The sequence below is a fragment of the Lacerta agilis genome, chromosome 2, assembly GCF_009819535.1.
Source record: "Lacerta agilis isolate rLacAgi1 chromosome 2, rLacAgi1.pri, whole genome shotgun sequence".
Lineage (NCBI taxonomy): Eukaryota > Metazoa > Chordata > Lepidosauria > Squamata > Lacertidae > Lacerta > Lacerta agilis.
Window position 1 is genome coordinate 11,731,164 of NC_046313.1, and position 24,754 is coordinate 11,755,917.

Sequence of the window (24,754 nt, forward strand, 5' to 3'; positions counted from 1 at the left end):
AAAGAATGAGTTTGGCACTTTGAGATCGGGAGATAGACGAAACTTTTATTTCACAAGGTTTTGTTCAATCTCCCTGTCCCCTCCTCAACCGCTGTCCAATTTCCCCTGCCCCAATTGTCCATGCTCCTTCCCTGAGGCAACTCAGTTCTGCTGCGAGATGCTTCCTCGTCGGAATACTTTCTTCCATTCAAGTCTCAGGGAGACTTGCTGACTGGATCTCTTCCCCCTCCCTCCCCTTGAAGGTTTTCTATTATGGCTTCTAACTAAAGAATCCCCCCCCCACACACATATTGTATGTACAGGAGGAGGGTCCAGGGCCTGTAGATTCTCAGCAGGTGAGTTAGTTGTGCTCCACTTTCATTCTGCCCCACAGGCAGTTCGACATCTGGGCTCCAACCAGTCTCACTCCTGACAAAGGCCTGAAGTCCAAGCTCTGAGCCCAGTCTTCTCTTCTTCTTCCCTCCATCTCCTCCTCCTCCTCGTCAACACCCAGTGGATTTTGCATGTTGGCCCCATCAGGGCCCTTGACCTGGTCAAGCGACACCCAGGTTGCAGCCCAGAGTCACCTCTGACCCCAACCTGTAGTCTTCAGGCTGCAAGCCTGGGCACAGACATTTGGAATTCCCATCCCACACATGGGGGACGAAAAACCTCAACGCACAAAGATGGGCTTGTGCACTCTCTTGTGGCGGATGAGCGTGGTTCTCTTGGTGAAACACTCTCCGCACTCCACGCAGATGAAGGGCTCTGAGGGGGCGACGCCGTGGTGAGCCACGCGGTGGCGCTCCACCTCGGAAGGTGCCCGGAAGCGCTGCCCACATTCCGGGCAAGGGTGCCCGATGGGGGAGTCCGTGTCGTGGCGCAGGCGCTGGTGTTTGACCAGGCCGGCCGTGTGCGCAAAGCCCCGACCGCACTCGGGGCAGCGGAACGGCCGGGCACCCGTGTGCGTCCTCCGGTGCTTGGCCAGGTTCTTGCTTTGGGTGAAGCTGCGCCCGCAGTCCCCGCACGTGTAAGGGCGCTCTCCCGTGTGTATGCGCTGGTGCTGGATGAGATTGGAGCTCCAGCTGAAGCTCTTGCCGCAGTCCCGGCAGACGTAGGGCTTTTCACCGGTGTGCGTGCGCCGGTGCTGCACCAGGTGTGAGTTCTGCGAGAAGCTCTTGCCGCAGTCGGTGCAGGTGCTAGGCCGCTCGCCGGTGTGCGTGCGCTGGTGCCGCAGCAGCTTCGACCAGTGGCTGAAGCTCTTGCCGCACTCGTTGCAGATGAAGGGGCGCTGCTTGGTGGAGCGGGAGACCACTGCAGCGGCTACCCCCGCCTCGCCCTCGCCATAGCTGCCAGGGGCTAGCGGGCTCCCCTGCCGGTCCACTGCTGATCCTTCCTGCTGGGAGTTTGCCTTCCAGTTGGACTGTCCATGCTGAATGCTGGATTGGATGGTCTCTTGCTCCAGATCAACTTCACCTTTGTCAGCTGTAGGGGGAAAGAGCCACATAGATCAGCCTCAGGAGCAATGCACCAAGACCCACAGGCTGACCCCCAGAAGTCAGAAGAATGGGTCTTTTAAGTCTGAGGCTTTCAAAAATGGGAACCCACCAGGGCTGAGTTTAAAAACAGCCACACACCTGCTCCTAGATAACCCAAGTGTTATGAAAAAGCTAATGGTGCAACCCTCATTTATTATGATAATTTGTCTAATTTCTCCCATTTGGCATAGTTTCATTGCACCATTCCTACTAGTTTTCCCTAAGTGGCCAAGAAAAGCTGGTTTGGTTTAAACTTGCCCGTGGTCGTCCTGTTTGCACGCAAAACACCAAAATGATAGCTAGTGCGTTTGCCCATGACCCTATTCTACATTTCAAGTTCAACTTCCAGCTTGATCTCCACATCCAGTTTTGGAGGAAGATGCTACACGCTTCAGCATTGAGAAATGAAATCAGGCATGTATATTTATGACAGTCTCTGCATTTGAAATTTGAATGGCTGCTCACCTATTTTCAATAATTTGTTGCTGAGGGAAAGATGCAGGTAATAATGCAATATCTGAGGTGAGGCGTCTCAAATACTGCTTTATTGGTTCCCGTTTGTTAAGTCATGGCACGAGGCAAGAAAACATGGTAGGCGCTGAAAATCTGCAAACAACCACTAAAAATCTTAACAGAGATGCCTCTTCTGGTTGTTGAAATTTTAACAGGTGTTGCCCACTGGCTTTTAAGAACATATTTGCAGTTATAAGAAGGGCCATAGATCAGCGGTAGAGCATCTGCTTTGCAAACAGAAGATCCCAGATTGAATCTTCAGCATCTCTAAGCAGAGCGGGGAGAAAACCCTGACTTAAATCCCAGAGAGCCACCGCTAGGCAGTGTGGGCAGTACTGAGTTTGATGGACAAGGCAGCTTCCTGTTCCTTTTAAGTGCTCAAAATGTGTGCCATTTATAAATACAAGACGTAGGATCCTACGAAGCTGTCTTGTACCAAGCTACGCCCTTGCTCCATCTAGTACAGGGGTTGGCAAGGTTTACCTTGCCTGGGTTGGTTCACTCCACTGTAGATCCCTCCGTGGGTGGGATTGCGTGTGCCCACTCACGCGTGCCTGCAATTTCCGGCGTCTGCGCAGACACGATTTCCGGTTATTAGCAACAGAGATTCCACATCATCAAACTGCAAGACCTGGTACACATGACTTAATTCTCTTAAGGGATGGTGGGAGTTGTAGTCCCGTAACATATGGAGGGCCACAGGTTCCCTATCGCTGACAAAAACTAGGGCAACATTAAATCATTTTCAATTGGAATGCATAACAGCAATCCTGGAAAGTGATTGGAGCAGAAATGAGGACACTGTGACCCTCCAAATGTTGCTGAACTATAGTTCTGTCATCATCCTTGACCTTTGGGCATTGCTGGCTTGGAGTCCAAAAACATCTGGAGGACCACAGGTTCGCCACTGAATTAGAGTCTCTGACTAGGGGAGTGGCCAGTCCTGGATTCAAATGTGCACTCGGTTATGAAGCTTGCAGGACGGCTTTGGAAACCAAGCCTTATGAGGAATGGTTGAAGGAGCTGGGTACGTTTAGCCTGGAAAAGAGGAGACTGAGAGGAGATATGATAGCCATCTTCAGATAAATCAAGAGCTGTCAGATGGAAGAGGGAACAAGCTTGTTTTCTCCTGCTCTGGAGGGTAGGACTCGATCCACTGGCTTCAAGTTACAAGAAAAGAGATTCCAACTAAACATATGGAAAAACTTTATGACAGTATGTTTGACAGTGGAACGGGAGGTTATGGACTCTCCTTCCTTAGAGGTTTTTAAGCAGAGGTCGGATGGCCACCTGTCATGGATGCTTTGGCTGAGATTCCTGTATTGCAGGGGGTTGGACTAGATGATCTAAGGGGTCCCTTCCAGCTCTGCAAGCCTATGATTCTATAATCTATTTGCCTAACCTACCTCACAGGGTTGCTGTGCAGATAAAAGGAGGAGGAGGAAGAAGAACCTTGTATGCTCCCCTGAGCTCCTTCGAGGAGGAAAAAGGTAAAGGACCCCTGACAGTTAAGTCCAGTCGTGAATGACTCTGGGGTTGCGGCGCTCATCTCGCTTTACTGGCCGAGGGGAGCCGACGTTTGTCCGCAGAAGTTTTTCCGGGTCATGTGGCCAGCATGACTGAGCCGCTTCTGGCGAAACCAGAGCAGCGCACGGAAACGCCGTTTACCTTCCTGCCAGAGCGATACCTATTTATCTACTTGCACTTTGACGTTCTTTCGAACTGCTAGGTTGGCAGGAGTTGGGACCGAACATCAGGAGCTCATTCCATTGCAGGGATTCGAACCGCTGACCTTCCGATCGGCAAACCCTAGGCTCAGTGGTTTAGACCAGGGCGTCATAAAAATGTTGTAATAACAATAATAGGATTCACACAAGAATGTGCAACTGGGCCAAGCATCTCACCTACGTAGACTCTCCGTACAATCCCACCATCATCTGAGTTGTGGATCTCCACACGACCTGGGTCTTCACACTCCATCTCAAAGAGCTTTTTCCCCCCTCCAAGCCAGAATGTTACTGCTATGGGGGGAATGAGAGAGTTGAAATCAGAGGAAATATCAAGCATTTCTGGAGTTGGTAACAGATGTTCACAAACAAGCACTACTGGGTGAAAGGGAACATAATTGTCTACAGCCATGCTGGTACAGCGAGGCCTATCTAGTTGTGCTAATTTATGACCTCCACTTGGGAAGACTTAACCTCTACAGCGAAAAGTGCCAAGGCTTCACAAAATTGCACACTCTGATCTAAAAGCCCTGCCCTGTAAATCCCACCCTGCTCAGCGGTGACCAAAATGCACTCTGCACACGTTAAGCAACACTCTTTTTATAGTGCCTCAACACATTTCAGAGTTTGAGCCCCAACCTTGAAAATACATTCCAGGGGTGTTCCCAAATCAAGCTATGCCTTGACCATAGAGTACAGAGCAAGAGCACTCCAGTTACCAGTGATTTGAATCTCATCCTTTCACTGGGAACATGAGAACACCTCCTATATCGCAAGATGGGCAATCAGCTACTTTGTTCTGAAAGTGGTGTAGACCAAGGATGGAGAACCTGTGTCCCTCCACAGATGTTAGATTCCAACTCCCACCAGCCCAAGCCGATATAGCCAACAGGGAAGATGGGAATTGTAGCGCAGGGCCCCGAAACAGGGTTCAGTGCTACCAGCCCAGCATTTCCTGAAAAGATAACAGGGGAAGACCAGTATACAACTTAAAACCTTAATTGCTGTTCCACTTTTATTATTTAACAAGGGAGGAACCAAAAGGAACCATTCAAATAAAATACCAGATAAATTGCACCCATCATTCATCAGCCCATCTAGCTCAATGCTGTTTACACTGGTTGGCAGCAGCTCTACAAAGTTTTAGGCAGACTTCTCTCCCAACCCTACCTGCAAGATGCACACAAAACAGGTGCTCTGCTATGATGTCAAGGCTTCATCCCCTAAGCGGCAGAAGCCTGTTATGCTGATCCAGCAGCGCTCCTCTTTAAGTTTCACCCAGTATTGCCTGCCCTGACTGGCAGCAGCTCTCCAGGCTCTGAAACAGAGGAGGTCTCCCCCCAACACCTGCTTCTTCCCCCTCGCCCACTTCTCTTTTAATTGTCCCAGATTGAAGCAGGAACCTTGTGCACACAAGAGCATATGCTCTCCCGCTGAGTTATGCTCCTGCCCCGTATGCATGCAGCCTCCCAACAAAATGTGCTTCAGAGTTATTGCTCTATCCGTAGGCAACTTTAGCCGCTGGATCAATTGATTAAGACCAATTGCGTTTGGCAGGATTCACTGCCAAGAAACTGCATGGGATTGCAGCCATATAATCAAACTACTGGCGAGCATATTCCTTTTCTAAAAAATGTTGCCAACTGTAAGCCTCCCACAATACGAATCCAGTCAACCAGAAGAACATCAGGGGAGTGAGGATGAGGGCAAAAGAATGATGAGAAGAAGAATAGGAAGAAGAAGTTTGTAGCTTGTTGCACATGGGGACCTAGTAACAATAAAAATGAAAATCAGGCCACTAATGCCTAACCATCATTATAACAACAACATATTACAGAGGAACGGCCATGTAAGCTGCTTGCACACACGAAAACAAATACAAAGACCAATCACGTGGCTGTTATGCTCATGCCACAATAAATCTGTTAGCCACAATACTTAAGAGATTTAAATAGTGTCTTCTAAAGTTAAAAACCAGCGAACAGCACCTTCCAGTGCCCCCAAAGCCACACCCCCGATTTTGCACTGCTTAGGAAGATAAAAGACTCATCCCTAGGGCCGCGTTACTCAGCCCCGGAAACCCCTAACTTGATGCCCCGCAGCGATGCCTCCCTGCATCCCCGGAGTCGCAACTTTGAAAATGACAGGTTTCTCTCCCGCCCGAGGTGGCCATCTTGGGATCGAGCAATGTCATTGGGGGCAGCGGGCGAGCAAGCAGGTGGTGGAGGGGGGGGGACAGCCGGCGGCCAGCCGCACCCCGAAATCCTGCAGATCTGAGCCGTGATGCCACATCCCCGGAGAGAGGGAACCATTTCGAGATTGCACCGACGTGAGAACGACAGAGAGAGGGAGGGAGGGAGGGAGACGGGAGCAATGGGAAGAACAAGGAAACTCTCACCAAGGGTGGCAAGCAGGGAAGAAATCTGATCAATAATAAGCATGCAAAGTCTTTTGCAAAGTAAAAAAAAAAGGGGGGCGCAATGCTGCCCACTCGGGATGCGGTTTGCAGAGGAAGGGAGGTCGTGCCTAGCGATGCTCCCCTTCCCTGCTTGCAAATCTTGCCAATTCCGCTTGCAAATGCAATGATTTCCCCCTCCCGGTATCTCCCACCCCCGCAGATCCCTCGGTTCAAACTCACTTGCCCTGGGAAGATGAAGGAAGCAAGGTAACCCGTTCTGATTTATTTTTATTTTTTCCAAACATCACCCCCACCACAGGCAAGAGAAAGGAGGCTGAGCCACAGCAGCGATTGCACTAAAGCTCAACTCTCGGCTCAGCTCAGGGGGCTGCTGGGAACAGGAAGGTCCCAGTTTGATTTAATCCCCTATTCCACCTCCTCTCCGCTGCTGTATTTCCTGGTGATCGCTAGGAAGAGGGAGGTATTGCTAGCTCTATGGTTAAGAGGTGGGGAGGAGGGGGGGTCTTGTTCTAGTAAATCAGCACGCTTTCTTGAAAAGGAAAGTGCAATGTCTATATATGCACCCTGAGGGGTGAAAGATGCCGTCAGAAAAGTAGGTGGGCGAGTTTCTTCTCCGTTAGGGACGGGGAGGTCAGCAGCTGGCTGAGAGCTGTTTGCCAAACGGCACCCTTTTCTTTGGCGAGGCACCCAGAAGGTGCCTGCAGAAGACCCTCAGAGTAGGGCCAGGGCCGGCCCACCCATGTGGCAAGATCTTGATGTGGATAATTATTCAGCTGAGATTCCTGCATCATTGCAGGGGGTTGGACTAGATGACCCTTGGCATCCCTTCCAACTCTACAATTCTATTATTCCATTTTTGTTCTTCTTATTCCCTAGCGGGGAGGTGGGGCATGTGTGCCATTTTGTGGTTCGCCTCAGGTGCCAAGATATATTGGGTAGGGTTTGGGGGTACTTAAGCCCAAGGCCCTTAAGCAAAGGAGGGCTGGCTTAGAAGAAGAAGAAGAAGAGTTTGGATTTGATATCCCGCTTTTCACTACCCGAAGGAGTCTCAAAGCGGCTAACATTCTCCTTTCCCTTCCTCCCCCACAACAAACACTCTGTGGGGTGAGTGGGGCTGAGAGACTTCAGAGAAGTGTGACTGGCCCAAGGTCACCCAGCAGCTGCATGTGGAGGAGTGGAGACACGAACCCGGTTCCCCAGATAACGAGTCTACCGCTCTTAACCACTACACCACACTGGCTTACCCTGCCATACGCTGAATAAACTAAAGATAGTGTCACATTTGTGGTCTGAAGAGGGGGGCCCTGTAAGTCCAGGATTTAAAATATTGTAAGGGTGCCACTGACAGGATGTAGGGCTTGCCGATCAGAAGGTCGGCGGTTCGAATCCCTGCGACGGGGTGAGCTCCCATTGCTCGGTCCCTGCTCCTGCCAACCTAGCAGTTCAAAAGCATGTCAAAGTGCAAGTAGATAAATAGGTACCGCTCCGGCGGGAAGGTAAATGGCGTTTCTGTGTGCTTTGGTTTCCATCAAGGTGTTCCATTGTGCCAGAAGCGGTTTAGTCATGCTGGCCACATGACCCGGAAGTTGTATGCCGGCTCCCTCAACCAATAAAGCGAGATGAGCGCTGCAACCCCAGAGTCATCCGCAACTGGACCGAATGGTCAGGGGTCCTTTTACCTTTACCTTGAAGGGTGCCACTGACAGAATGTGCGTACCAAAGCATCCCGGATCATATCAAAGAAAGTCTCGTAAATTTCAGTGGAAGCAGTGTGAGGGATGTTGTGGTACTCTGCATTAATTCCTCCAGAGTAAACACCACCTATTAATATACCTGCCAAGGGGTGGAAGTTGACTAAGTTTTCTACACAAGTAGGTCCACTGGATTTAATGAAGATGATAGAGGCTGTGTACACACTGCTGTTTACTCTAGCTCCTGTGTGCTTCCAATGCTGGTGTTTGAAGCATGACGTCTGCCATAATCCGTATGTCTTAAATGTACCTAATTTAAGGGTGGAAATGCTTCAAGGGAAGTGCTACGGACTTGGTTTGCAGATCACACTAAGCCAAACCATGACTCAGCATGAATGCACAAGCATGTGGGCTCCTAAGGAAGAGATCCCGGACACTTTGTTGCTCCCTGGTTGTTCTGCCATTGGGATGAGCTAAACTAAGCTTAGTATGTAGTCTGAACCCAGGCATGTGGGTTAGTTCTCCCAAACAAACCACAAACCATAGGACAAGCTTTGGCTACAGCTCTTGGTTTGTCTGAAGAGAACCAAACCATGAGCTCAGGTTTGGATGACACACTAAGCCAAGCCGCAGCACAGCTCAACACAACAGCTGAGCAACCAGAAGTAGAGCGAAGTTACCTAAAACAATACCCCCCAAAAATTATATATGCGACCACGGCCGCTTGAATGCTATTTGCCCAAAGATGGAAAGAAGAAAATGTCCCGACTAAAGAGGAATAGCGACAGAAACTACTGAATTATGCAGAAATGGCTAAACTTAACAGAAGAATAAGAAATCAAGATGACAAAGTTTTTAATAAAGAATGGAAACCGTTTATTGAATATTTACAAGACTATTGTAAACAGATTAAGACATCAGGATTAATGTTAAAATGTGCAGTGATATAAAACATATATTGAATATATGGGATAAATAATAAATAGGCTTAATTTGGAAATGCAGTAAAAATATTATAAACATAAGGAACCGCAGAAAGAGGGGGAGGGGAGTCGAAATATGACACATGCAGTAAGTTGCTTTTTAATAGATTTTGCTTTTGTTTGTTGTAAAATGAAAATTATAATTTATTTATCCTTAAGGAGCAAATAGGCTACCATCTCTTTTGGATCCTGGATGCATTTGGCTTGTCTTAGCGCAGCATGAGAACCAGGCCACTGAGTCCCAAAATATAGAAGCCTCACGTGCTTTTGAGCCCATATACAACCAAACTATAGCCAAAACTTGGAATGTGAGTGATTTTTCAAAGTTTGGTTTCAAAACCTGACTTGGAAGTATATTTAAAGCCTAACTTTTCAGCATTGCTGATGAACTTCAAGGTGGCCGTAGTGAAGTGTTTCTGAAACCCAAGTTTTTCTTAAACCCGTCAACAGTGCAATTCCTTGCATGCCTTCTTAAACCTTAAGTTCCATTGAGTTTGGTGTGTATAGGATTGCATCCCAAAACCTGTGCAGGAGAGCAACGGGTGGGAAAATTAAACTGGAAGGATCAACTTTAACTTTCTTTTTGCAGGTAAATCCGAGTTCAGAAAATGTGCACGAGAACATTCCCTACAAAAACCTGTTTCAGTTTTACATATCGGCCTGCTCTTTTACACAGTATGGGGTTTGGCTTTGTAGGTCACCCCCCACCCCAAATGCTAAGCTACGTGCAGTTTCTGGTGCCTCCTGAGCTGCGACTTGTGCCGGAAACCCTCCCTGCACTCCTCGCAGGTATAAGGCCTCTCGTCTGTATGGGTGCGCCGGTGACGGATGAGGTTCGAGCTCACGCTGAATCGCTTCCCGCACTCCAGGCACGCGTAAGGCTTCTCTCCCGTGTGGGTCCTCTGGTGCTGGATGAGGGCAGAGCTCTCGCTGAAGCGCTTGCTGCAGTCCCTGCATTGGTAGGGCTTCTCTCCTGTGTGTATCCTCTGGTGGGTCAGCAGGTTGGAGTTCTGGCTGAAGCCTTTGCCGCAGTCAGCACAGGTGTAGGGCTTCTCCCCTGTGTGAGTGATCTGGTGCCTGACGAGGTCCGAACTGCGGCTGAAGCCCTTGCCACACTCATTGCAGATGGTGAGCCTCGCAAGGGGTCTTTGCAAGGCCAGGAGGTCTTTCAGCCTTTCAATGCCTTCCTTGCACTGGGACGATACACCAAACGTCCCCCTAAAGGCTGTGTTTTTCCTCCGCTGCCTCCCTGGATCACTATGGCTCTGGCAGTCTCTTTCCTGACTGCCACTGTCCGAATTTCTCCCCTGGGAGTGTTCCTCTGCCCCCCGGGGATCTGTTCTTGTGGGTTCTTTCTGGGTAAGGCTGTCTTCCTTCTTTCTGCTCTCCATTATTTTGTATCCTAGAAAGAGAATTCAACTATCAGCAGAATATATCTAAGTGGAGTAGGAAAGCTGGGGGGGGGGGAATAATTCACACCTGACAACCAATGCTCCCCTTTGATTTCTGATAGTACATAGGTAGACGAGTCTAAAAAGCCCAGGACACAAATTTCCATAGCCCTCTAATGTCTATGGTGACTCATTTACCAGAAGTAATGTATTTAGTGTTAACTCTGGAAGCTTTTGAATGTGAAAGGCATTGTTTTCTAATTCTAAGAGATACCAAACTGGGGCACCTCGATTCTATTTGCAATACAGCACTTGACATGCAGTGGTGTTTCAGCATTACATAATACTCAAGAGGTGGTACACCACAGGATTAATATTTGACACTGTTGCTGCAACAGCAAATTAATATTATTATTATTTCTGAAGGCAGCCCTGTTTAGGGAAGTTTTTAATGTGTGACATTTTAATGTACTTTTAATCTTTGTTGGAAGCCGCCCAGAGTGGTTGAGGAAACCCAGACAGATGGGCAGGGTACAAATATTATTATTATTATTATTATTATTATTATTATTATTATTATTATTAGTGTACACACCCAGGAACAGGGAACTCTGTCCCAAATGCAGAGTGGTCAAGTGAGACTGAATTGGCACTCTCCTTGCCACCAGCAGCTCTTTGAAAACATTCTATGTGTGCTAAAGTGGTGTACTAGAGTCCAACAGGAGGATTTGTGTTATTAATAATATTCAGTCTAGAGTTATGTGTGAGTCCAACCCCAGGTCTGGCTTTTCAGCCACACCCAGCACCATTTGTCTGTTGCGTTCCTCCTGTTAGAGCAGGACAAAAGTCTATCCAGGGAACAAAGACAGTTACTGATTGTTCTGGTTGTCACAAATTATGATATTGTGATGTGAGGTAGGGGTGTATAAAAAAATAGGGGATTGCACAACAAGCAGAAAAACACAAATGAAAACTCGATTTCAAAATATTTTCAAATTCAGCCTTGATTCTATTTTCAATAAAGACTAACCTGCCGGCTTGACCCCCTCCAAATACCCTCTGGACAAGGGCATGTTGAGTTACAATCTGGGTGCTTGTCGAACCCACCATAGCAAAAGCAGTTAGCCCCCACCCCTGGCACCTGTAAAATGGTAAGAATAAAGCTACCTTGCAGAGATAGGGAATTAGGTGCTTTGCACTTCATTGTACAGCGATGAAATTAAACACCCACGCCCACAACATGAAAGGAAAAACATCAAACCCCCCCCCCCCCAGTCTTGACACTCCAGGAGTGTGACTTGATTCAGAGCTTAGTGAAACGATGAGATTTGGGAGTGGGCTGCTGCAACAGCTTCAGAATTTTTTTGTTTTTATACTGTTAACTGAAATGCGTTTTGTTACAATGATTGCAAATGCGGCACTCATACCCTGTTACTGACAAGAGTCCATCTATCCAATAAAGCACATCTGCTCAAAAACAGAGTTTCCTTCCGGCAGGCAGAGTCCGGACCTAGTTGCTGCTGCTAAAGCAAATCGTCCTCCTCCACGCTTCCCCATCTTGCATCTACTCACCGCTGCTTTAGGCGCGGAAGAGATTTTGGTTTTGGCTGCTGCATGTACCGAGAGATGAGAATTCACTGCAGGCACCATAGGGTGGAGATTGAGAAACCCAGAGCCAGATTTTGCTCAGCTCCACCAACATTTAAGGTGGATTCTGGGAAAAAGAAAGTCCATTCTCCATCCAGCCCCAGCCTCCACCTCCGATCCCCCGCCTGGCTTTGCTTGAGAATCCCTAGGAGGCGACAGGTGTGGTTGCATTCGCTGCTCCTTTCATCCTTGCCTTCCCCTTTGAGCGTCTGGCTAGCTGGCTTTGCTCCTCTCCGGCTGGAGGAGCGTGTCTGGGATGAGGGGGCTGTCTTTTGTTCAGAGACAGCAGAGGTCGGATTCAGCCAGTGGCATCCTCAGTGATGCCCTTGTTTTATTTGCACAATGCCTCCCCTTAAGTTATCCACCCAAGCATGAAGATACATTCTTCCAAGTCTAACTTTACCACCTGTAGACTGCAATGAACCCTATTAAGCGATGATAATTATGATGCCATTTTAAGCGAAACCTCCAGGCATGGAATTCCCAGACGGTGGGAACAGAATTCCCCAAAAATACGATTAAGCTGTTTATGTATGTAACGACAGCAGCTAGGATTCCTTATGCACAAAGCTGGAAGGAAGAAGTTCCCACCAAAGAAGAACGGATAAGTAAAGGGATGGACCATGGAGGGTTGGCAAAGCTTAACAGCAAAAATAAGAGAGCCTAATGATTGATTTGTGGAAGAATGGAAGCCCCCTTTGGAATATTTAAATGGAAGCCCCTTTTGGAATATTTAAAGAAATATTATAGTAAGATCATGGGCGTAATTAGGATTATTATTTTTTGAGAAGTCACGGGTAAAAATACCACCCCAAAAGGGGGACAGGCTTTGGCTGGGGTGGGCAGAACCTCAGTTAGTTGAGTACTTTCGATGCTGCCCCCCCCCCCGCTATGCCCATGAGTGTGATGAATTTCCGAGCAGGATTTGAACTATGAGCAACAGACAGGCTTAGAGATTATTGTGTCGTGGTTATGAGAGAGAGAGAGAGAGAGAGAGAGAGAGAGAGAGAGAGAGAGAGAGAGAGAGAGAGAAGACAGAAGACAGGGTGCAGCAAGGGGGAGAAATTAAAGACACCATGGAAAACGGGAGGCGAGGTCAATAAAACCAAAGAGAAAATTATTATGTATTGGAATGTATTTTTGGATTTATATATATAATTTTAAAAAAGGAATTAAAATAAAAACGGAATTCCCAGATGTTGCCAGCCTTCACGTCACGTTTGCAGACCTCTTTGTACTGTAGAGCCGAACAAAATTGCGCACGGGGCCTGAAACGCTGCTTTGCCTCTTCCTCCTCCCCTCCCGTGCCGAAAATTTAGCCAGGCCGAGAAAAAGCCCCCGTGGAGGGAAGAAAGAACCCAGCCTTTGACAGAAGCTGCTAAGCGGTGTATCCCTGGAACTCCCTTCGCCGGGGAAAGAGTACTTTTTCGGAGAGCTGCGAGAGGATTGACAGGTAGAGGAAGGAGTAGGGTGGGGTTTAACCTGAGACCCTCGGCAATGATTGGAGGAGAATGGTGAGGAGGGCGGGGCCCGCTGAGACGGAGCGGAAAGAGCGTCTGCCTGAGGGGTTTCGTCTTCTTTTTTGACCGCTTCCAGGTTACCGGGGTCAGCGGCGCTTGAGCTTCCGGGGGCGCTACTGGAGGGCGCGCGGGCCGGGGTCGACGCCGGGTCGGTGAGTGAGGCTGGGGCGGCGGCGGCGGCAGGGGCCGGGCAGGCCTCCCCCTGCGGTGCGGGGTCCGCTCTGTCTGGCCTCCGCGGGCGGCGGAGGCGGCACCGCCGGGGAGGGGCGCTTATGGGGCTGGTGGTGAGCGAGAGACGACCCCTGGGACCCTCGCATGGGTTGGGCTTGACGGTGCGACAGCCCCCAGCACCACCACCTCTGGGCGGCCTCTGTGGGCTTCAGCTCGCCTCCTTCCCAACTCCTTCCCATGCCCAAAACACGCCTCACTGTCTGCCACAACAACAACAGAAATCCCGCCAAGCTTCCTGTGTTGTGCATACAGAGATTTAGGTGGCTGTAGAGAAAGAGGGGTATTCAAAGGGTACATGGGCGTAGGCAAGGAGGGCAGCTCCCCCCCATCAAATAATAATAATAAAAATACTTAATTTAAAAATTGTAGAAAGATTTTGGACAGGTTTTTCTGAGCACTTGCAGTCAAAAGAAAGTAATGTAAATTAACCGTTGTTGTGAGAGTTCATTCCAAATCTGCTAGACAGAGCCAGACAGAGGATGATGACAGGTGGTGGTCCTGCCCCCGCCCCCCAACATATATCCCGGCTACGCCCATGAAAATGTATATCCTTATATGTGAAGTTACATAGGGAGTCTGCGTGTGAGGCGAAGGTATGTGGCGATTACGCAGCTTGCATTGAAATGCAAAAGGTAACGCAGAGGCAGTGCTTCTTAATTCAAAACCACAAGAGAGTCTTGTTGCCTCTTAAACATTTATGATGACATGCTTTGTTTGTGTGGTCTAGAGCCCATGTCATCAGGTGCGTGAAGTGTTAGCCCAGGTTAGCTGGCGTAGGCGCTTGGGTGTAAGCAGTGAAGCGTGGGGGAAGCAAAATGCAAGAATGCAAACTGACAATTATGCAGTTTGCATAATTGGATATGTGTAAGGCACAGTGGTAGTCACAAAGAAGTGTTTGATGAGAACACAAACATTCGGCCGTTTGTAACCTATTTAACATCTGGAATAGGATAAAATAAGACGTGTCACAGAGACACACTGGTCCTCAAAGCTATTCTTCAGGTGGCATGTTAAGTTTGCTGCTGAAGAGTTCTGGGAAACTGAATTCTTGCTCATTACTTTGTGATTTTTCAGTTGGTCTTAACTGAAAGGTGTTAATTAATCCTACTGCTATTTTTGAATTGTTTTCTAATTAACCAACAGAGCTAACTGGCACCTCAGTCAGCTTACACTAAGGCTATTGGAAGAAGTTTTATGTAGTAATATTTCAAATGGTGTCTAATGCACCCCTTGCATCAGGTCAATAGTGAAGCATACATGTTTCCTGTTTTAGTAGAAGTGCATCTTGGTAGGAGCTGTGATACATGGCATGCTTGTAATGTGTGACAGGGAAGGGATGCATCATGCATTGTGACTAAAGTGCTTTCACTCAGAATATATTCAAGAGTTATAGGCAGGCAATAGAGCTGTCTGGGAGCTGGCAGAACTAGGCTGATGAATGCTTCTTGTTTGTTTCTCGAGGCTTGCTAGCAATTCCCTTGCAGCACACCTTTTGGGAATTAGTGGTTTATTATTTATCTGTTCCATCTCATTCCTAATTGGAAGGCAGTGTCAGTCACAGCAATGTTCCACAGTTGCATGTTTCTCTTGCTCCCCTTTTCTCCCCGAAATGGGGAGTGCATTTGTCTGCTTAGTTGATTTTCATCTTATTTACAACCCTCTGTAGTTCTCTTGGCCATCTGAGTTGAGTAAAAAAGAAGGAATGGTTCTGACAGTATTTTATGTGTCACTGAGACTGCAGGATCTGTCTCTAGTCTAGGTTAGATTAATGTGTTATATGCCTTTAAAGATGGCTCAGAAACTGCAGCTATGCAGAATTCGGTGGCCAGGTTGCTTACCAGCGTAAGTAGTTTCTGGGCTCGGTTCAAAATGCTGGTTGTGACCTAGGAAGCCTGATACTGCTCTGGACCTTAGTACTTCAGGGACTGCCTCTCCTCACATGAACCATTCTTCCCCCTTTATGGAATGTTCTCTCCAGGAAGGCAAGCCTTGTGCCGTCTTTGTTCTCACATGCTGGGCAGAAACACTGTTATGCATTTGGATCTTAATTTTTAGCTTACACTTTAGTGGGGTGGGACCTGTGTATATAGATATACATACAGATAGTTTATTTTAGGTTGTTCAGTCCTTGTTTTTAATGTTCATTTTTGTAAGTTGCTTTGAGTTTCATTTTCATTTTTAAAAAGCAACTAATAATAATAAAGTGTGCCTTGTGCCACCCAGTTTTTCATTTTGTTTATAAAAACAAATTAGTGAGATGACGCTTGCATCACAGGTACTGTAACTTCATAGCCTTGGGTGCCACTTGTACCTGGGTGCTACTTGTACACTGACAGCTTGCAAAACTGGAGCAGATTATTGAAATCAGGATGACTTGCTGAATTGAATATTTTTATTCTGGTTGCAAAATTTGCAGGGCCTTGTATTTTTTCTTTAAAATTTGAAACCATTCTAAAACAAGAACAAGAATGATGAAAAAGGAGGCACAATGTATTTTAAAAGGTGGCTAGTCTAGGATGTAACACTTGCACAATAAATATGATTGCATCATGCAGTTTGGTTTCACTTTTTGTTCTTCCAAACATGCAAATAATGCAAGGGTTCCTCCATATAAAAGGAATTCTTCTGCCTGCTGCCACTGTGTGCCTTGAATGTCTGCTATTTTTTCCCAGTATTGTTGCATTGTATATGAACCCTGTTGGCAAGATATTGAGTGTTTGGCATGCTTATGGCCTAGAATGGGTTGCACACAGATTTCTGTTGTGAAGTGACTGCCCAAAAGTCATCCTGCATGAGAAAAACAGTTTATAGTAATCTGCCAAAAATAACCGAGAACATCCATCAATAATAAGCTTACCACCAGCCCCCTTCCCACTTTTAGATGCTAGTTTCCCCTTGTATTCTTAGTTAATCCCCATCTTCTTATCTTTTTCACACACTCTCTCTCTTGTTGTCACTCAGTTGTTTCTCGAATGCCTTGGTACTCATACATTTTGGCTCCCGAATGCCGAAAACCCGGAAGTAAGTGTTCCGGTTTTCGAACATTCTTTGGGATCCAAATGTCTGACCTGGTTTTTGTGGCTTCCGATTGAGTGCAGGAAGCTCCCGGAGCCAATTAGAAGCTGCACCTTGGTTTTCAAACGGATCCGGGAGAATGGATTACGGTAAGTTTGACAACCAAAGTACCACTGTACTTGGCTAACCAGTTCCCTTTAGAAAGCATGCCTCACTTGCCTCAAGTCCTGACTGTTTTAATTAGCTGTGCACTGAACAATTCAGAAGAGGCCATTAAAAAAACAAACACAAAAACTCCTCCACTGCTTCTGCTTCTGTTTATCTCTAGATTATTATCCCTGTGGTCAGGGTCCTGTTGCTTTAAAAAAAAAATCTACAGTGTCTCTGTTGACTTTTAGGTTCTAAATACTGCAGCTTATCAATATTGAATTTTACAGTGCAGAACCTCCTACTCACTTAGGTTTCTGATCCACCCATTTTGTGGTTTGCCATACAAACCAAACCATATTGGTTCACTGTGACCTCTGTTTTATAGTAAAAGTACCCACCTGTTCTCTTCCCATTGTCACAGTAACTTATCACAGAATGATTTTCAGCCTTCTGTTTGTAGTGAAGTTCCGAGTAAGGTTGGATGACCTGTTTCTTAGCAAATGAAAGGAAGAGCGATACCAAGCAAACTCGCTATACTGTACACAGTAACCCAGTGTTAATCTGTTAAAGCTATATTGAGCCTGACTGGCCGTCTTAAGAACTGTTGCAGCATGTGCCTCAGTTTGTTCTAGCCAAAGTATTAATATACTTCAGTTAAATAATTGGCCTTTCTAACCCAGCATTACTCCCTTTGACTGGCTGGGGCTCTTTAAGCCTAAAGCAGAGATCTTTCTTAGCTCTGCCCTGCTATCTTTTCAAAAATCAACATAGCTCAAAATGCATAGGGCATTGGATTAGGAAGGGACAGTAGCAAAGTACTAGAGCCCATGCTTTGTATGCAGGTGATCCCAAATTCATTCACCAGAGTCTTCAGTTAAATGATTGCGGGCAGAACAAAAACCTATCCAGGAGACCACATAGAGCAGCTATCGGTCAAAATACACCATGAGTGGAGGCGAAGAGGCTGAATGCCTGACTGGCTGGTCCTTGGGACTCTTCCCAGTCCACGCCTTTTGCCAGCCCTACTTTGTACCCCCCCCCCTTGGGTGCTTTTGCCCAACTGCAGTATGTCCTTGATGTGATCATGCCTCTTGCATGCCTGGGTGAAGGTAAATTGTGGGGTATGTGCACCTGAGCGTATGGAAACCTCTGGCTTTTGCATAGCTTAGTCACACCTGTTGCCCCATCCACTTCTTGCCTCTGGCACCACCCACCCTTGGCATGCAAACCATCACTTGATGCTGCAGTAATCTTGTGCTGGGCGAAATGTAACAAGAAGCCAAGTCTTTCCTTATTCACAATTTTTATTATTAATAGGTGTTGTTCCCTTGAACTTTCATACGCTTTCTTCCTTTTTAAAGCTTTCTTCTGCATTTCTCTTTTATCTCCACCACAGGCAACATTGAGCATGTGAATTAACCCAAGGAAACTTGAGTTCCAGTATGTGGTATATTATGCAGAGCATTCAGAGTAAATATTCTTTGTCGGAGCGCTTGATCCGGACTATTGCAGCCATCCGATCCTTCCCGCATGACAATGTCGAAGACCTTATCAGGAGGGTATGTTGGAAGACTACAGAGACGTTTTAGCTCTGGAAATTGTGTTGTGGAATCCCCCCCCCCCCAAAAAAAAACCTGTATGTCTTGGTTCAGTTATATGGCTCAGCTACAGCTCTAGGCAGGATTTCCTTTGGACTGCTGTTTGTTTCATTTACACTTTTAAACCAGGGTTAATGAGTTTAAGAGGTGGGGAAAAATCCTCTGCATCCACGGTAACATATGGTGCATCTTCCTGCCAACTGCCTTTGGGGTGCAGGAGAGAGACATGACTTCATTAGTGTAACACTTTGTTTCCCCTATGGGATGGGACGGTAACCATTCATTTTATACTTTTATAAAAGTAAAGGAATGCACTTGAGGCCACTATAGGGTGGCATTAACCTGCTTCCTGTTCCTAGTGAACCTAGAGCAGAACAGCACTTTCTAGGAATGGCAAGCATGGGCTGCTTTTGCTCCATCAGAGGAGAAAGATCTCCTTATTTCCCTTTAATTTCTATTTCCCCCTGCTTTCCTCAAGCAGGCCAGAACAAATGTGCTGTGCTGTAACTGACCACACAGATACCAGTGGTTGAGAACTGACATGAGCATGTAATAAACACTTGAACTGAAGTTGTGCTCTGTGAAGTATGCATTATGTCATACAACCAAGATACCCCAGATCTTAGCTCATCTGTATATTGTGGCCATGGCAGTATTTTGGACTACAACTGTAGGGATAGGAATCCTCCTTTCAGATGGGTGAGGTTATGTCGGCTGTTCCTGCTTGCATCTTAAGTGTAAATCTAAACTACTGAATATTTTTAGAGTGTCTGTACAGCAGATAGCTTACAGTGAAGCAATTTTTTAAAAAGTACACCAGTAGAGGCAAGTTTGGAAGAGCATTAAAACAATTTTACTGGCCACATAGCTGTTCCCTGTTGCCCACAAATCTGGGGGAGTCAAGAAGTGACCCATGTGGATTTTGGTTCTATAAAGGAGAAAGGAGGATAGATGTTAATTTTAGTCTCAGTGTTAAATAGTATTGAATAGTGTTCCTCAGGCCAGTTTAAATGTGACATTTCTGGTATTCAAAAGAATATGTAGTCAGTCTTTAGCTCCAAAGGGCAGTGCTAAGACTACTTCAGTTTCTGATTTCTCAGCACTTGTAGTCGCAGAGCTCCACATTAGGTTTGATTGATGCTGCCAACTGCTTTGCTATATTAATTCCCAGGTACTTAAGTCTGCCAGAGCCCATTAAATGTACTATAAGTCAGCCTGTTGGCCAAAGAGCCTATGGAAGCTGATATGGTTCTTGATTTTTGTTTGCTATCCTCGTTCTTCCTCTCCCTGCTGTTAAATAAAATACAAGATAGTAATCTTTCCAGAATGCATACAGTAACAGAGTGTTGTACATAAATAAAAATAGCTGGAGGCTGGGGGCTGCATCTGTTAAGAGTATGGTAAGACAGAAACACAAAGGAGGGGGGGAAAGAGGGAGGCCTGTTTGGAGACGCCAAAGTTAAGAGATTAGCTTTTTAAAGCAGGTGTTTGAAAATAAAGGTGGTGACCATTTTAGGCAAGTTCAGTTGATGTGTGACCACCGACATGCGGGTCCTTTTGGACCCGGAATAGGACAGAATGGGGATGGAGCGGGCTTATGCGTGTGGGGGCCAGGAGCAAAATCCCTGTGCAAAATGGTTGTTTCCTGTATATCATAATTCTCTACGGGAGAGAAGGGGGAAAGCAAGCTTCGGCTGAAGGCTGGGGTCAGCTGATCACTTGACTATGGCTTCTCAATATCTGAAGTACACAGAAGAAAAACCCTTCAGGTTCAATTGTCACTCAGTTCCCCCGAGTACAACCTGTGTTGCTAGCAATAAATTCTTCGTCATTAAATATGAGCAACTTGTACAGTTCCTTATGACGTGAGGAGACCCCAAAATACCGGCTGTATGGAAACAGGCCACAGTATGAACCTAAGCGCCTTGTCTTGTTGGCTGTGTTCTCCATAGAAGAGTCTAAAGAGGAAAAAGGATGCCATTCTTTACTTTCCTAGCTTCCTCAAGCAAATGGAGCAGGCCTTGCAGGAGGCAAGTGCTCTCCCATTTTTTAGCCACCTTTGGAATGCTATGGCAATAAATAAATAGCTGTGAGAGTAATAAATATGAAGAGACTGATATGGATTTGGGGTTTAGATTTTTGGCTTAAATCACAGAGACGCACCATAAATATGAAGTACCCCAATGTGGTATCGCTTGCTATTATATGGCAAATGTGTATTGCAAAAGTTATTTATGATCCACTGAGATCAGAAATAAATAAGCTGGCAGAACCTCTCTTACTGTGCTTTCCCGATCTTTGTTATTCCAGGGAGCAGATGTTAACTGTATGCACGGTACCCTGAAGCCATTGCACTGTGCTTGCATGGTTGCTGATGCCGACTGCATTGAGCTGCTCTTGGAAAAAGGAGCTGAGGTAAGAAGAGCCTATTTAAGAACAGATCCAGCAAACCTCCTCATATATGACAGATGTGAGGGGGTTTGTAGAGCACTTCTGAATGTTCAAAGGGGTTCTTATATGTTATCCTTGTGATAGACCACAAACACACAAATCCTGATCACAGCATTACATATCACACAACTAGATTAAGACATACTCCTTTAGATGCAAGAGCTTGGAGAGGAAAAAACAGGGTTTTGTGTGTTTTCAAAGCGGTTTGCCTTCTGGGGGTAGAGGTCGAATGGTAAGGAAACGTGCCATTTTGGGAATCATAGGCTCAAGTCCTCTTGGGCATATTGAATGGCCTGCACAGTTGTTGGGATCCTGACCATTGTTTTGAAAAGGTGTCTGGAGTTTAGCTCTCTGACTCAAAAATTACTTGCCTGATTGATTGACACGGCCCAGTTTAGTCCTGTGCCAGTTTGATCATCTGTTGAATTATGGGCAGTCTGGTTTTGTTTTGTTTTGTTTTGTTTTGCTGTCCCTCAGTAATAGTCACATTTTCTTGTGTGTGTGTTTCAGCATTTCCTTTAATTTTGACAAAAGTTTTTACAGGTAGGAAAGTGAGAAGGCCATGAGACCAAATGTATCTTTATCTTCATCATCATCATCATCCTGGGTTTTAGAATTCCTAAAATGAGATTATAAAAATAACATTATCAAATCTCAGTGGCTTTTAGGTTTGGATCCAAACAGCTGTCTATGAATAGAAGGGCTCCTTCTGTCCACAGAAGGCTTTTATTTATTTAATTCATAAAATTTATATACCACTTGAATGTAAAAAAAAAAACCCCACACAAAAATCCCAGTTCAGGGATCCTGGTGGTAAAGTGAAGGGAATAGATTTTCTTCCATTTCCTCCTGCAGCAACCCCCTGTCCCCTTACTGTTCTCTCTGGTGTTACATCATTTCAGAGCAGACATTTGAAGGGCACGAGGGGAATTATCAAAAGTCAACTTCCTCTGCTTTCTGCTGTCAGGAAGAAAGGAATTAGTGAAATCACACAAGTTGCCATCCTCTTACGGAGCTCAAGGCCTGGAGAACGTAGTAAACTTGCCTGTGCTGGATTACAACAAGCCTTCATCTCCTCCAGCATTCTTTCTTTGACAGCGGTTAGTTAAATAGCTTCCCTCCTGAATCCCTGTTGTGCACTGCTTAGAAACTGCAGTGACTGAATTATTTAAATAAATATTGGCCCCTGGAATCTCACACACACAGCAAGATGGGAGATAGCCGTTCCATTTTCGTTTGCCCCTGTCAGAGGTCATGCTGTTTCTAAAAAAAAAATAAGGGCCAGAGCAGCAGCATGATACTTGAGAGTTTTCTTTTGAGATCTGCTTCAGAGGAAACTGTCATTGAATGGGTCCGGTATTAGAGAGTGAGGATCATGGGACAAGTGTTTTGGCTGTTGGGGATTGCAAAGGAAGGATTCCACTACCCATATTTCTTAGCCAAGTTTGGGGTCATTTTCCTCTTGCCAATAATAAACTCCAAACACATGAAGAATCCTGTCTCTGCCTTTTCAGGTCAATGCCCTTGATGGCTACAACCGAACAGCACTTCACTATGCAGCGGAAAAGGACGAGACTTGCGTAGAGATCCTATTAGAATATGGGGCAAATCCCAATGCACTGGATGGTAACAAGGACACGCCGCTTCATTGGGCCGCCTTCAAGAACAATGCTGAATGTGTCCGAACACTCTTAGAAAGCGGCGCCTTTGTCAATGCTCTGGATTACAACAACGACACCCCGCTGAGCTGGGCAGCGATGAAGGGAAACCTGGAGAGTGTGAGCATCCTTCTGGAATATGGGGCAGAGGTCCGGGTGGTCAATATGAAGGGGCAGACCCCGATTTCGAGGTTGGTTGCCCTGCTGGTCAGAGGACTCGGCACCGAGAGGGAAGACTCCTGCTTTGATCTCCTTCACAGAGCCGTAGGACACTTTGAGTTGCGGAAGAACGGCACGATGCCACGCGAAGTCACGCGGGATCAGCAACTCTGCGAAAAGCTCACCACCCTGTGCTCCGCCCCGGGCACCTTAAAGACGCTGTCGCGCTATGCTGTGCGCCGCAGCCTGGGAGTGCAGTTCCTGCCAGATGCAGTGAAGGAGCTGCCTCTGCCAGAATCTCTGAAAGAGTATGTGTTGCTTAAATGACAGCTAAAGCCTTGCAAGGCTCTGTTAATAGCTCACTTTGGTTGACTTAACTGTGCAGCTCCTTTCCTGGTGCTTTGCAGATCAGTGTGATACTGGTTCTGACATTGGCTGGTTGTTTCCCTTAGTTTCTCATTTTTTCCTTCTTTTCTTCACTGAGAGAGGCTGGAAGGTGTAATGTCTAGTTCTTGAGAAAGAACCCTGCTCTTCGCCTCCTGCAGTTCTTCCCTGAATTCCTAGATCTGATTTCTCCTGAGAATCTTTTGCACAAAGGGAAGGTGGAGCTATGTATCAGGCTGGAGGAGGAGGAGGAGGAGGTGGGGAAGACACAAAAGCCAAATGATTGGTGACTTTCCTGCTTCTAGCTTTACACTCTTGAGTCAGCAGGCCTGTCTTGCCATTTCATTTTCTACTGCAAGGTAAAGTGGCTTGATGGATTGGAACAAAGGCAGCCCTTCTCTGTTACACTGCCTCCTTTGTGTCTCTCCTATCCACTCATCAAATTGGCAGGAGAGGGAGAATTCTCTCCAAAGTAGTGGATCATGTTTTGATACTTTGGCCAGATCTTCATGTGCAGCAGAATGAAATTCCACAACAAATCCCAAGGTGGTAGTGGACTGTCTCACTTCAGACTGCCGGTGGAGAATATGATTTGTGAATGGCCCTTGGTTGGGAGTCAGGTTGAGGAACCAAACCCCTGCAAGTAGAAAGCAAACACCTCAGGGCAACAAGTTCTTCAGCAGTCCTTTATTTGCTGTCCTAATGTAAAGTGATAATGTAAATTAAAGAAGCACTTAAAAGCAGTGTGCAGGTTCAAACCGACACACTGAGATGATAATCTTCCTTTCAATCATGTTCTCCTGCGTGTTTAGATCCACCCTTTATCGGGGAAGGGCCCAGCTGAGTCCCAGAAAGCAGGCCAGTCAGAGTAAATCACAGTGAGTTTTTTCTTTAAAAAGTCAAGTAGCAAGAATAGGTACAAGTACATGTATGAGCTTTGTACCCTGAATGATAAGGAAGTTGGTTGCCGTCTACATAGTGTGCTCGTGTATCTTATTTATGGCTTTAGAGCTTAGTAAGCATATTCTTCAGTCTCCTTGCAGTTTGAAAGTGGGGCTGAGCACCCTGTGTTGAGCCTCATTGAACTACAATTCCCTGAGCTACAATTGAACTATAATTTGATGAGGCTGATGAGAATTGTAGTTCACCAACATCTGGAGGGTCATAGGTTTATAGCATATTCAGTTAATTTCTGGTTTGCTGTCACATTACTCAATTTCAGCTGTGCTTTACTGTGTTTTCCTTAATTAGCAACAGTGTGTTCACGGGGCAGCGGGTATTTTAGTACTTAAAACACTGCTGCATTCAAAAAAACTTCTAAAGGTTTCAAGGTGTTTCCATCAAACACAAAGTCCCTTTAGTGTCCAAACAACAGTAAAAGTTTATTACTACCTGCAGCTATGAATCCTGCATTTATTTACAGCAAATTGATTAGAGGACAGAAGCAACATCTGAGCCCACATGCTGTCACAAATCTCCCAAGGTTTTGGACCAGCTTTTGTTTGCTCAGTCCAGTTCTTAAACTCCGATAGCTGACACACAGGGTTTTCCCTGATTGTAAAATTAGAGGTGTATTTCAATTTACACTCTAAAAGGATAACCTAATTTCCTTAGAGCATGGGGAAGGATAGCCCAGTGATACTGTTGCCTGAAGGCCCAGCTCCCTCTACTTTCAGCCAAAGCTTAAAAATGAAATGAAA

General features: G+C 46.2%; 3 protein-coding genes across 6 annotated transcripts; 1 reads left to right on the forward strand and 2 right to left on the reverse strand.

Annotated features, from left to right (window-relative positions):
• Window positions 1–261: 261 nt before the first annotated feature.
• Window positions 262–6,636, reverse strand: LOC117040675 (zinc finger protein 436-like). Of its 2 annotated transcripts, XM_033138599.1 has the most exons (3): window positions 6,396–6,636; window positions 3,935–4,051; window positions 262–1,464 (listed from the first exon to the last, which is right to left on the reverse strand). In XM_033138599.1, exons 2-3 carry the CDS (start codon window positions 4,008–4,010, stop codon window positions 653–655), a joined length of 888 nt encoding a protein of 295 aa, XP_032994490.1. In that variant the 5' UTR covers window positions 4,011–4,051; window positions 6,396–6,636; the 3' UTR covers window positions 262–652. The 2 variants fall into 2 exon arrangements, with proteins under 2 accessions (XP_032994490.1, XP_032994489.1); XM_033138598.1 differs by lacking the exon at window positions 6,396–6,636 and having other exon boundaries at window positions 3,935–4,389.
• Window positions 6,637–9,359: 2,723 nt separating this feature from the next.
• Window positions 9,360–11,314, reverse strand: LOC117043026 (zinc finger protein 853-like). The gene is made up of 2 exons (XM_033142650.1): window positions 11,272–11,314; window positions 9,360–10,252 (listed from the first exon to the last, which is right to left on the reverse strand). Exons 1-2 carry the CDS (start codon window positions 11,312–11,314, stop codon window positions 9,567–9,569), a joined length of 729 nt encoding a protein of 242 aa, XP_032998541.1. The 3' UTR covers window positions 9,360–9,566.
• Window positions 11,315–13,463: 2,149 nt separating this feature from the next.
• ASB8 (ankyrin repeat and SOCS box containing 8) lies at window positions 13,464–23,763 on the forward strand. Of its 3 annotated transcripts, none has more exons than XM_033138605.1 (4): window positions 13,464–13,560; window positions 18,201–18,363; window positions 20,713–20,817; window positions 22,368–23,763. In XM_033138605.1, exons 2-4 carry the CDS (start codon window positions 18,247–18,249, stop codon window positions 22,995–22,997), a joined length of 852 nt encoding a protein of 283 aa, XP_032994496.1. In that variant the 5' UTR covers window positions 13,464–13,560; window positions 18,201–18,246; the 3' UTR covers window positions 22,998–23,763. The 3 variants fall into 3 exon arrangements, with proteins under 3 accessions (XP_032994496.1, XP_032994495.1, XP_032994494.1); XM_033138604.1 differs by lacking the exon at window positions 13,464–13,560 and adding an exon at window positions 13,670–13,692 and having other exon boundaries at window positions 22,368–22,997; XM_033138603.1 differs by lacking the exon at window positions 13,464–13,560 and adding an exon at window positions 16,093–16,141 and having other exon boundaries at window positions 22,368–22,997.
• The last annotated feature ends 991 nt before the right edge of the window (window positions 23,764–24,754 follow it).